This window comes from Hylobates moloch, unplaced genomic scaffold (assembly GCF_009828535.3).
Source record: "Hylobates moloch isolate HMO894 unplaced genomic scaffold, HMol_V3 SCAFFOLD_8, whole genome shotgun sequence".
Lineage (NCBI taxonomy): Eukaryota > Metazoa > Chordata > Mammalia > Primates > Hylobatidae > Hylobates > Hylobates moloch.
In genome coordinates this window covers 54,416,395-54,429,816 of record NW_026652283.1, presented here as the reverse complement: position 1 = coordinate 54,429,816, position 13,422 = coordinate 54,416,395, and the positions used below count along the sequence as shown (strand labels likewise).

Below are 13,422 nucleotides of genomic sequence, written 5' to 3'. Positions count from 1 at the left end.
GCTGTGGCAGTGGGATCTGCCCTTGTTTTCATGTGTCAGCAGCAGCGGTAGCGGCAGTGTTGTGGGGGTGCATTCTCATTGGCTGCAACAGGTGCTGGGGTGCCTGCTTCCGTGTGGGTGTCACCACAGACTGGAGGCAGCACAGCTGGAAGGGGGTTGGGGGGCCCCTGCTGGTAACTGTGTGCACAGTTGTGCTGGTGGTGGTCTTAGCATGGGGGCGAGGCTCTGGCAGGTGCAGGTCTATGTGCATTCTCTGTGAGCTGCAGGCAGGGGTGGTCACTCAGGGCAGGGGAGAGTCCACTGTTCTCTGAGCTTAGTTTTACTCTTGGAGGAGCGTTGCCACTAAGGGCAGGGTGCTGGTGGGGGTGGGACTGGCTGGGTGTCTGCCCACCAAGGCTGTCACTGTAATGGATCAAAGCCTTGTGGCAGGGGTTGGGGGGAGGCTGTGAAAGGGCAGAATGTACTACTGCCATATCAGTGGCAGGGCAGGGTGCATGCACACATGCATGCTGGCGAGGCAAGGAAAGCAAAACATGCCTGCACACACATGGGCCGGCAAAGTGATGTGGGGTGTTGCCGTGGGCCTGGGGGAAGCTGCAGTATTGAGAGGGAGCAGGCAGGCTGGTGCTATGGGTCTTGTTTCTGTGTACATGTACTCACATGTATATGTATAGTTAAAACCAAAATTGTATTATATGCACTATTCTACAATCAGTATTTTTTCAGTTAAGAATGTCTACCTATTTTAGGCCATAGTCACCAAAACAGCGTGGTACTGGTATAAAAATAGGCACGTAGACCAATGGAACAGAATAGAGAATCCCGAAATAAACCCAAATACTTACAGCCAATTGATCTTCAACAAAGCAAACAAAAACATAAAGTGGGGAAAGGACACCCTTTTCAATAAATGGTGCTGGGATAATTGGCTAGTCACATGTAGGAGAATGAAACTGGATCCTCATTTCTCACCTTGTACAAAATCAACTCAAGATGGATTAAGGACTTAAACCTAAGATCTGTACTATCAAAATTATAGAAGATAACATTGGGAAACCCCTTCTAGACATTGGCTTAGGCAAGGATTTCATGACCAAGAACCCAAAAGCAAAAGCAATAAAAACAAAGATATATATCTGGGACCTAATTAAACTAAAGAGCGTTTGCACAGCAAAAGGAACAGTCAGCAGAGTCAACAGACAGCCCACAGAGTGGGAGAAAATCTTCACAATCTATACATCTGACAAAGGACTAATATCCACAATCTACAATGAACTCAAACAAATCGGTAAGAAAAAAACAAACAATCGCATCAAAAAGTGGGCAAAGGACATGAATAGACAATTCTCAAAAGAAGATATACAAATGGGCAACAAACATATGAAAAAATGCTCCACATCACTAATGATCAGGGAAATGCAAATCAAAACCACAATGCAGTACCACCTTACTCCTGCAAGGATGGCTATAATCAAAAAATCAAAATCAGATGTTGCCATGGATGCGGTGATTAGGGAACACTTCTACACTGCTAGTGGGAATGTAAACTAATACAGCCACTGTGGAAAACAGTGTGGAGATTCCTTAAAGAACTAAAAGTAGAACTACCATTTTATCCAGCAATCTCACTACTGGGTATCTACCCAGAGGAAAAGAAGTCATTATATGAAAAAGATACTTGCATGGGCATGTTCATAGCAGCACAATTCACAATTGCAAAATCGTAGAACCAACCCAAATGCCCATCAATCAACGAGTGGATAAAAAAACTATGGTATATATATATGATGGAATACCACTCAGCCATAAAAAGGAATGAATTAATGGCATTTTCAGTGACCTGGATGAGATTGGAGACCATTATTCTAAGTGAAGTAACTCAGGAGTGGAAAACCAAACATCACTGATACGTGGGAGTTAAGCTATGAGGATGCAAAGGCATAAGAATAATACACTTTGGGGACTTGGGGGAAAGAGTGGGAGGGGGATGAGGGATAAAATACCACAAATATGGTGCAGTGTATACTGCTCGGGTGATGGGTGCACCAAAATCTCACAAATCACCACTAAAGAACTTACTCATGTAACCAGATACCACTTGTACCCCAATAACTTATGGGAAAATAAAATTTAAAAATTAGGAAAGAAATAAAAAATAAAAATAAAAAAAGAGAAGATGGCCGGGTGTGGTGGCTCACGCCTGTAATCCCAGCACTTTGGGAGGCGAAGGTGGGCGGATCATGAGGTCAGGAGATCAAGATCATCCTGGCTAACATAGTGAAACCCTGTCTCTACTGAAAATACAAAAAAAATTAGCTGGGCGCAGTGGTAGGTGCCTGTAGTCCCAGCTACTTGGGAGGCTGAGGCAGGAGAATGGTGTGAACCCGGGAGGCGGAGCTTGCAGTGAGCCGAGATCATGCCATTGCACTCCAGCCTGGGTGACAGAGCAAGACTCTCTCTCTCAAAACAAAACAAAACAAAACAAAAAAAAGACACAGAAACAAACAAATGATAAAAAGAATGTCTACGGCCAGGCACGGTGGCTTACACCTATAATCCCAGCACTTTGGGAGATCAAAGTGGGTGGATCACGTGAGGTCGGGAGTTCAAGACCAGCCTGACCAACATGGAGAAACGCTTTCTCTACTAAAAATACAAAATTAGCCGGGTGTGGTGCCACATGCCTGTAATCCCAGCTACTTGGGAGGCTGAGGCAGGAGAATCGCTTGAACCTGGGAGGCAGAGATTGCAGTGAGCTGAGGTTGTGCCATTGTGCTCCAGCCTGGGCAACAAGAACAAAACTCCGTCTCAAAAAAAAAAAAAAAAAATGTATCTACCCAGTAATGGGATTACTGGGTTAAAGGTATTTCTGGTTCCAGATCCTTGAGGAGAGGCCACATCTACTTCCATAATGGTTGAACTAATTTACACTCTTTGGGAGACTTTTAATTACTGATTCAATCTTGTTACTCATTATTGGTCTGTTCAGGTTTTCTGTTTCAATTTTGTAGGTTGTATGTGTTCGGGAGTATATCTAGTTTCTTCTAGGTATTACAATTTGTTAGAGGATTGTTGTTCATGATTATATTTCAGTGGTATCGGTTATATCTCTTTTTGTTTGTTTCTGATTTTATTTGCTTGAGTCATCTCTCTTTTTTTCTTGGGTAGTCTAGCTAGAAGTTTATTGATTTTATTTTTTCAAAAAGTTAACTTTATTTTGTTGATATTTTGTAGTTTTTTAGTTTCTCTCATTTATTTCTGCTCTGACATTTATTATTTCTTTCTTTCTACTAATTTTGGGTTTTGTTTTTTCTCTCTTTTCTAGTTCCTGGAGGTACATCATTAGGTTGTTTATTTGAAATCTTTCTCCTCTTTTGATATAGATGTTTATTAATATGAACTTCCCTCTTAGCACTTAGTTTGGTGGTTTTCTGTAGTGGTAACATTTGAATCCTTTCTCTTTCTCTTTTTTGTTTCTGCTCTGCCAGTGAGTTTTTTTTACGTTGATGTGTTTGCATGATGGTAGATATTGTCATTTTGTTTCTAACTTTTGCATTATCCCATAGGTTTTGTGCATCATTTGTTTCAAGACATTAAAAAATTTTCTTCTTAATGTATTTACTGACCCAGTGATCATTCAGGAGCATGTTGTTTAACTTCCACATATTTGTACAGTTTCCAGTTTCTCTTGCCATTAATTTCTAGTTTTACTTCGTTGTGGTCCGAGAAGATACTTGATATGTTTCCAGTTTTTAAATATGTGTTGAGACTTATTTTGTGGCCTAACATATGGTCACTTGTGGAGAATGTTCCATGTGCTGATGAGAAGAATGTGTATTCTGCAGATGTTGGAAAAAATGTTCTGTAAATTCCTGTAATGTCCATTTGTTCTAAAGTATTGCTTAAATCCAATGTTTCTTTGTTAACTTTCTGTCTAGATGATCTTTTGAATGCTGAGTGTAGGGTTTTGAAGGGCCCAACTATTATCGTATTAGCTTCCATCTATCTCTTTAGATCTAATGTTTGCTTTATACATCTGGGTGCTCCAGGTTTGGGTGCATATATATTTAGAGTTGTTATATCCTTTTCCTGAATTGATCCCTTTATCTTCATATAATGAACTTCTTTGTCTCTTTTTATAGATTTTGACTTAAATTCTGATTTATCTGATATAAGTATAGATACTCCTGCTTGCTTTGGTTTCTGTCTGCATAGAGTGTCTTTTTCCATCTCTTCACTTTTAGGCTATATATGTTTTGCAAGTGAAGTGAGTTTTTTGGAGGCAACATATGTTTAGGTTGTATTTTTATATCCATTCAGCCAATCTATATCTTTTACATGGGGGAATTTAATTCTTTTATATTCAAGGTTATTATTGATAGGTGAGGACTTATTCCTGTCATTTTGTTAATTATATTCTGATTATTTTGTATAGCTTTTTCTCCTTTCTTCTTATTTTATTGTTTATCATTGCTGTTTGATGGTTTTCTGTAGTGGTAACATTTGAATCCTTTCTCTTTCTCTTTTTTGTTTCTGCTCTGCCAGTGAGTTTTTTTTCGGTTGATGTGTTTGCATGATGGTAGATATTGTCATTTTGTTTCTAAATATAGGACTCCCTTCAGGCTGGTCTAGTGGTGATGAATTTCCTCAGTTTTTGCTTATCTGAGAAAGACTTCTTTTGTCCTTCACTTTTGAAGGATGGCTTTGCTAGGTACAGAATTCTTGGCTAGCAGGTTTTTTTCCTTTTTTTTTTTTATTTTTAAGATGGAGTCTTGCTCTGTCACCAGACTGGAGTGTAGTAATGTGATCTCAGCTCACTACAACCTCTGTTTCCCTGGTTCAAGCGATTCCCCTGCCTCAGCCTCCCGAGTAGCCGAGACTACAGGCACGTGCCACCATGACTGGCTAATTTTTGTATTTTAGTAGAGATGAGGTTTCACCATGTTGGCCAGGATGGTCTCAATCTTCTGACCTCGTGATCTGCCTGCATTGGCCTCCCAAAGTGTTGGGATTACAGGTGTGAAACACTGCTCCTGGCCTCTTTTTTTCCTTTCAGCATTTTGAATATATCATTCAATTCTTTCCTGGCTTAAGGTTTCTGCTGAGAAATCCATTAGTCTAATGTGGATTCCCTTATGTGTAACTTGATGTTTTTCTCTTGCTGTTTTTAGAATTCTCCCTTGTCTCTGACTTTTGACAGTTTGACTATAATATGACTTAGAAAATATCTTTGTGGGTTGACTATCTTGGGGATCTTTGAGCTTCCTGTATCTGGATGTCTTTATCTCTTGCAAGATTTGGGAATTTTCAAGCTATTAGTTTATTAAATAGGTTTTCTATGTCTTTGTCCATCTCTTCTCTTTCTGAAACTCTCCAGATTAAAAAAAAAATTGGTCACTTTATGGTGTCCCATATATCCACATAAGCTTTCTTCATTGTTTTCAATTCATTTCTCTCTCTACTTTTTAAAGTCTGACTAGGTTTTTTCAAAAGACCTGTCTTCAATTCCTGTCAGAAATTCCTTCTTCTACTTGATACAGTCTATTGCTGAAGCTGTCAAATGTATTTTTTATTACATTTATTGAATTCTTCAGTTCCAAGGTTTTTGTTTCATTCCTTTTTATGATACCTGTCTCTGTTGAGTTCCTCATCCAGATCATGGATTGTTTTCCTGATTTATTTGTGTTCTTTATCTGTGTGTCTTGTATCTCACTGGGTTTCTTTAATATCATTATTTTGAAATCTTTTTCAGACATTTTATAAATTTCCTTTTTGTTGAGATTTATTACTAGATAATTATTTTTTCATGTTTCCCATATTCTTACTTTGCTATCTGTGCATCTGATTTAATCGTCATTTTTTTCCAATTTTATGAAAAATTCTTTTTTGTTGTTGTTGAGACAGAATCTCACTCTGTTGCCAGGCTGGAGTGTACTGGTGTGATTTCGGCTCACTACAACCACTGCCTTCTGGGTTCAAGCTATTCTCCTGCCTCAGCCTCCCAAGTAGCTGGGACTACAGGCACATGCCATCACACCTGGTGAATTTTTGTACTTTTTTTTGCCATGTTGGCCAGGCTTGTCTTGAATTCCTGACCTTAAGTGATCCCGTCTCGGCCTCCCAAAGTGCTGAGATTACAGGCAGGAGCCACCAAACCTGGATAATTTTATGAAAAATTCTTTATAGAGATGGGGTTCACTGTATCATCCAGGCTGGAGTGCAGTTGCATGATCGTGGCCAACTGCAGCCTTGACCTCAATGCTCAAGCAATCCTTACACATCAGCGTACTGAGTAGCTAGACTACAGGTACACACTAGAGTGCCTGGTGCCTGGGTAAAATTTTTTTTTTCCCTGAAATGTGGTCTTACTATGTTGTCAAGGCTGGTCTCAAACTCCTGGGTTCAAGTAATCCTCCTGCCTTGACTCTTAAAGTGTGTTTTCTTTTTTTCTTTTCTTTTCTTTTTTCTTTTTTTTTTTTGCCAAAAATGACATTGGTATTTTGATAGGGGTTGCATTGAATTTGTAGATTGCTTGGGCAGTATATTCATTTTAATGATATAAATTCTTCTGATCCACTAGTATGGTATGGCTTTCAGTTTATTTGTGTCCTCTTCAATTTCTTTCATCAGTGTTTTGTAGTTTTTCTTGTACATATTTTTCACTTCCTTGATTAAATTTATTCCTAGATGTTCTTTTTTGGTAGCTATTATGAATGGGATGGCTTTCTTGATTTCTACTGGTTCATTGTTGGTGTATAGAAACACTACTGATTTTTGTATGTTGATTTTGTATCCTGCAACTTTACTGAATTTGTATATCAATTCTAAGAGATTTTTTGGTGCCACTTTTAGGAGTTTTTAAAAAAATATATAAGATCTTGCTGTCTGCAAACAGGAACAATTTGACTTCCATCTTTCTAATTTGGATGCCCTTTATTTCTTTCACTTGCCAAATTAGCTAGAACTTTATGTATTTTTTTAATAAAAATGAGATCAAACATTTTATAATTTTAGCATTTTGGTTTTTTCACTTTGTATTATAACATGAAGAAATTTCCCATGTACCAAAGTATTAAGAATATGATGTTTAGCCAGGTATGGTGGCTCATGCCTATAATCCCAGCACCCCTGGGAGACTGAGGCAGGCGGATCACTTGATGTCAGGAGTTTGAGACCATCCTGGCCAACATAGTGAAACCCTGTCTCTACTAAAAATACAAAAATTAGCCAGGCGTGGAGGTTGCAGTGAGCCGAGATTGTGCCATTGCACTCCAGCCTGGGGGACAAGAGTGAAACTCTGTCTCAAAAAAAACAAAAAACAAAACAAAAATATGATGATGTTTAATTATCTACAGTGTTTTTTTAAAAATCATAGAACTACATTATATTTTTATCTGTCTACTCTTTTGTTGTTGGACACTGAGATTGTTTCTGGATTTTTTGCTTTTGCTGTTAAATTAGGGTTATTAATTCTCTTTTGATAATTGAGGTCTAATTTTTAGAAAATAAAGTGCACAAATCTTAAGGGTATAGCTCAGTGAATTTGTACATGTGTATTCACCTGTATAATTTTTTCTATTATTTTGAACAAATGAAAGCCTCTAAGACGAGAAGAATTCTACTTCAGTGGCCTTTAATTCTTATTGCAAAGTCCTTGGGAGGAAGTGTTTCAAAAGATTTGTGAAGTGCTAATTACATTATAACTTCTATGTTTGTATTTACTTCAGGAGGTCTTTTAATTTTTCTGTCGCCCAATCTGGAGTGCACTGGTGCGATCTTGGCTCACTGCAACCTCTGCCCCCCGGGTTCAAGCAATTCTCCTGCCTCAGCCTCCCAAATGGCTAGAACTACAGGCACGTGCCACCACACCTGGCTAATTTTTGTATTTGTAGAGATGAGGTTTCACCATGTTGCCCAGGCTGGTCTCAAATTCCTGACCTCAGGTGATCTACCTGCCTCGGCCTCCAAAGTGTTGGGATTACTGGCGTGAGCCACTGTGCCCAGCCAGGAAGTCTTTTAATTTTAAATGAAGCTTCAGTGTAAATTAGAAGGAAAAAGATGTTCTGGTATACATAAAGAAACAATAGTTAAGAAAAGGTGCTTTATTTAAGGTTTTAAAGGGTTAAGGGACAATTTTCTTTAATCTTGTACTAATTATGTATAATTAAAAATTTTAGTGGCTCACAATGATTGGGCTTTGTACCTTTCATAAAGAATCTTAGGTCTATGGGCAAACTTTGACAATAAAACTGTTAGGTTATTGTTACTTGTATGCTGAATTTTTCATTAGATATGGTGTTATTATACCATTGGAATATCATGTCAGAATTCTAGTGAAAAAATAAAGAATAAGGTGAAAAGTGTTTAGCGCAAGGAACAATATATGAGATTTTTACTTTCATTAAGACTTTATAAGATTTATAAATTAACTGTGAATATTTTTCTTCTATTTCACTGTATATGTGTTATCAATATATTCAACAATTATACCATAATTACCTTATGATGAGTTTTTAAAGGAACACATTACCTATTTTAAAACAAATTTCTTTTTTAAAAAATGTATGTGTCTATATTGTTAGTATAAATTAAATGAAGCTGTTTCTTAATTGTTTTTATAGAATGGTAGAAGAATATCATGACTTATATACATTACAAAGAGAAAGGATGGAGAATGATATGAAACAGTTAGTGGCAGAAAGAGATATCTGGAGCTCAGCCACATATGAATTGGCCCTAAAGGTTAGTTCATCTGGATTCACAACTGACACTTCTTTTTTGGCTAAAGATTCATTCTACAGTTTTAAAATTTGTTTTTTGTTTGTTTGTTTTGAAAGAGTCTTACTCACTCTGTTGCTCAGGCTGGAGGTCAGTAATGTGATCTTGGCTCACTGCAACCTCTGACTCTTGGGTTCAAGCAATTCTCCCGCCTCAGCCTCTTGAGTAGCTGGGATTACAGGCATGAGCTGCCACACCTGGCCTATTTTGCGGTTTTCAATAATCTAGACAAAGACTCAAAAAAATGAGGATGTATATTTGTTGATGAATAATGTAACTTTTGTGGGCTTTGAAAAGGAAAAGTTGAATTTCTTCTTTTTATTCTTGCATTTGTTGGGTACGTAGCTATTACACAATTAAGGAATCTTTTTTTTTAAGGGCAGAATCTATGAAATATGAATAAGTGTTCTTTTTCTGTTGTTTGGGAACATGTTAAAATTTTCAACTTTAATTTATACTAATAATAAAGTAGGAATGATGGTTCTTATCTCTTCACACAAGGTGACCATATTTGGATCACTGGATATCACACTCTGATTCTCTTTAAAAAAAAAAAGAAAACAGGGTCTCACTCTGTTGCCCAGGCTGGAGTGTACTGGTGAGTGGTGCAATCACAGCTTACTGTAGCCTTGACCTCCTGGGCTCAAGCAATTCTCCCACCTCAGCGTCTTGAGTAGCTGGGATAACAGGTGTGCACCACCACTCCTGGCTAATTTTTAATTTTTTGTAGAGATGGGATTTCTTTATGTTGCCCTGGATAGTCTTGAACTCCTAGGCTTAAATCATCCTCCTGCCTCAACCTCTCAAAGTGCTGGGATTACATTCATGAGCCACTGTGGCTGACCCACTCTCTGATTCTGTTACCTTGGTACACAAGATGACAAATGAATTGAAATATGGTACCCTGTGGACCATTATAGTAATACTTTAGGGAAATAGCAAAGTCACACAATATTCTATATTTCTAAAATGTTTACTTGTTGGTTGCCTATTCTGACAACTGGGACTTCTAGGTACAGTGAATTTTGATCCTCAAAAGATTAAAAAATGAGTTCAGTTAAATTGGTTCACTGGTCTACTGGTGGCAGGTCACAGCGTTCTCCATGGAGATATACTGCATTAATGCATTAATACATCTGCATTAGAGCTCTGTATTAACCCTGCCACATGTAGTAGTTTGTCAGTTATTTGAAAGAAAATGTAGAAGGCATCCCTGTCAAGTGTCCTAAAGCTAGAGAGAAAGCTAATACACTAGATGGTGGAATCAAGACTTGTTATTTAGGAAAGTTCATTTACTTACTAGAGGTAATTATTAGAAATCTAGATCATTACTGGGGACATGCTAGAGGCATTTCCATTCAAGAGAGGAGAAAGGATTTCTGCTATCACTGGAGGTCCTAATTCAGTAATAACATGCAAATAAGATCAAGAGATATAACTACTTATAGGAAGCAGCAAAATCTCTTTAAAAAATTTTTTTCCCACTGATTTCTTTAGCAAAAATCCCCAGTACATTGTTGAATAGAAGTGGTAAAAGTGAATATTCCTGTTCTCAGTCTTACGGGGAAGACATTCTGCTTTCACCATTAAGTACAATATTTACTGTAGGCTTTCATATATACCGTTTATTGGGTTGTGGAAGTTCCCTTCAGTTTTTCATTTGTTTAGAGTTTAATCATAAATAGGTGCTGTATTTAGTCAAATATATTTTCTGTGTCAATTGAGATTACTACATCTTGATTTCCTTTTACTTTATTAACATATTACATTGTTTTTAACACCTTTATTGAAGTACAATTGATATACAGAAAAAACAAATCCACACATGTTTAATATATTCAATTTGACATTGAACATTTACATACACTCATGATACCCTCATGACAATCAAGGTAATAAACATATCCACATTAACTGTTTATATTTATTTTATTAATTAATTTTAAATTTTATTTTAGATTCAGGGGTGCATGTGCAGGATAGCTACATGGATATATTGTGTAAATCATAAGATTTGGGCTTCCAGTGAGCCCATCACCCAAATATTGAACATTGTGTCCAATAGGTAAATTCTCAACTGTTGGTCGTTTCCTACCCTCCCCACTTTTGGAGTCACCAGTGTCTATTATTTTCGTCCTTGTGTCCATGTATACCCATTGTTTAGTTCCCACTTACAAGTGAGAACCTGCAGTATTTGATTTTCTGTTTCTGAGTTTTTTTCACTTAATTGCCTTCAGCTCCATCCATGTTGCTTCAAAGCACATAGTTTCATTCTCTTCTATGGCTGCATAATATTCCATGGTATATACCACATTTTCTTTATCCAATTAATCATTGATGGACACTTCGGTTGATTCCATGACTTTGCTATTGTAAATAGTGCTGGAATAAACATATGAGTGCAGGTGTCTTTTTGATTAAATGATTTCTTTTCCTTTGGGTATATAACCACTAGTGGGATTGCTGGGTCAGATGGTAGTTCCATTTTTAGTTCTTTGAGAAATCTCCATACTGTTTTCCATAGGGGTTGAACTAATTTACATTCCCACCACAGTATATAAGTGTTCCTCTTTCTCTGCATCCTCACCAACATCTGTTTTTTTTTTACTTTTTAATAATAGCTGTTCTGAGTGTTGTGAGATGGTATCTCATTATGGTCAAAGTCACTATTATTTCCTGATAATGCAATTATCTACCTAGCAAAGATAAATTTAAATATTATTTGAATTAATTAGCCTTTAATAATGTTGCTGAATATAAGATAAATATACAATTTTTTAACAAACATTGGGCAAATAATGCAATTTTCTACCCAGAAAAAAATAAATTTAAACATTATTTGAATTATTTAGCCTTTAATAAAGTTGATGAATACAAGATAAATACACAAAAACCCCAACGTATTACCTATATACCAATAATAAACATTAGAAATGCAAAGAGGGAATAAATTTAATAAGAAAGGATAAGACTTATATCTTGAAAACACTAAAACCATACTAAAGAACTTAAAAGAAAACTAAAAGGAGAGCTGTTTAGCTTATCACTGGTTGAGAACTATAATCAATATTGTATAGATGTCAGTTCTCGCCAAATTAATCTTGAAATTTGATATAATTCCACTAAAAATCTCAATAACAATTTTATTTTTAGGAATTTGGCAAGTTGTTTATAAAACCCATCTGGAAGAATCTGAATATGAGAATAATAAAACATTTTAAAAGAAGATTAATAAAAATAACTTGTACTTTTAGACATCAAAATGTATTATAAAGTCAAAGTAACTGAGAAAATGTGTTACTTGTGTTAGAATAGATAAATACAACAGAACAGAATAGAATGGTCAGAAATAGACTCACCTATATATGGGATATTCAAATTGGGTTGGCACAATCGATTATTCAATTGTTAAAAAATGTAGATCTCGGCTGGGCGTGATGGCCAATGCCTGTAATCCCAGCACTTTGGGAGGCCAAGGCAAGTGGATCACCTGAGGTCGGGAGCTCGAGACCAGCCTGGCCAACATGGTGAAACCCTGTCTCTACTAAAAATACAAAAATTCGCTGGGCATGTTGGCGGGTGCCTGTAATCCCAGCTACTGAGGAGGCTGAGGCACGAGAATTGCTTGAACCCAGGAGGTGGAGTTTGCAGTGAGCCGAGATCACACCACTGCACTCCAGCCTGGGCAGCAGAGCGAGACTGCATCTCAAAAAACAAAACAAAGCAAAACAAATTTAGATCCCTACCTCATTAAAAAGATACCTAAAAAGTAAATCCCAGAGGGGAATAATTAAATGTTAAAAACAATGTAATTATAAACATAGTGAAGAAATTACATGAGAATTTTCAAAAAAATAGTAGCTTTTGTGACATATAATTCACCCAATTAAAGTGTACAATTATATGTTTTTTAGCATGTTCACAGAACTGTGAAACCATCACCACAACCAATCTGAAAACTTCTTCATTACCCTCAAAAGAAACTCCATACATTTTAGCAGTCGCTTCTCATTACCCCCAACCCATTCAACTTAGGTAATCATTAATGCACTTTCTTTTCTCTCCAGGGTACATCTTTTTCTTTCTTTTTTTTTTTTTTTCCTGAGACGGAGTTTCGCTCTGTTGCCCAGGCTGGAGTGCAGTGGCGCGATCTCTGCTTGCTGCAACCTCTGCCTCCCGGGTTCATGCCATTCTCCTGCCTCAGCCTCCCAAGTAGCAGGGTACATCTTATAATTTAATGCACTCATATAATTTGTAAAGATCAAATATGTGTATTTAGGATAGACATCATCTAAAATATTTGTCCTTTCTTTGTGGTAGATACATTTGATTTACTCTTTTCTAGCTATTTTAGAATGTGCAATAGATTGTTGTAAACTATAGTCAGTCTACCTATCTAACACTAGGACTTATTTCTTCTGTTAAATCGTATACTTGTACCCATTAATCAACCTCTCTTTGTCTTCTCTCTCTCCTACCCTTCCTGGCCTCTGGTAACCACAAATCTACTCTATCTTCATGTGATCCACTCTTTTAGCTCCCACATGTGGGTACTTGCAATCTTTGTCTTTCTGTGACTTGGCTTATTTCACTTAACAAAATGACCTCCAGTTTCATCCATGTTGCTGCAAATGATAGGATTTT

General features: G+C 37.0%; 1 protein-coding gene across 8 annotated transcripts in view; it reads left to right on the top strand.

Moving 5' to 3' along the window:
- Positions 1–13,422, top strand: part of AXDND1 (axonemal dynein light chain domain containing 1) — a 188,441-nt gene that overhangs the window by 33,780 nt on the left and 141,239 nt on the right. For all 8 annotated transcript variants that reach the window (XM_058443024.1, XM_058443025.1, XM_058443023.1 and 5 more), the window contains one exon: positions 8,622–8,742. In XM_058443024.1, coding sequence (XP_058299007.1) covers positions 8,622–8,742 — 121 coding nt within the window. The remainder of the gene's footprint in view (positions 1–8,621; positions 8,743–13,422) is intronic.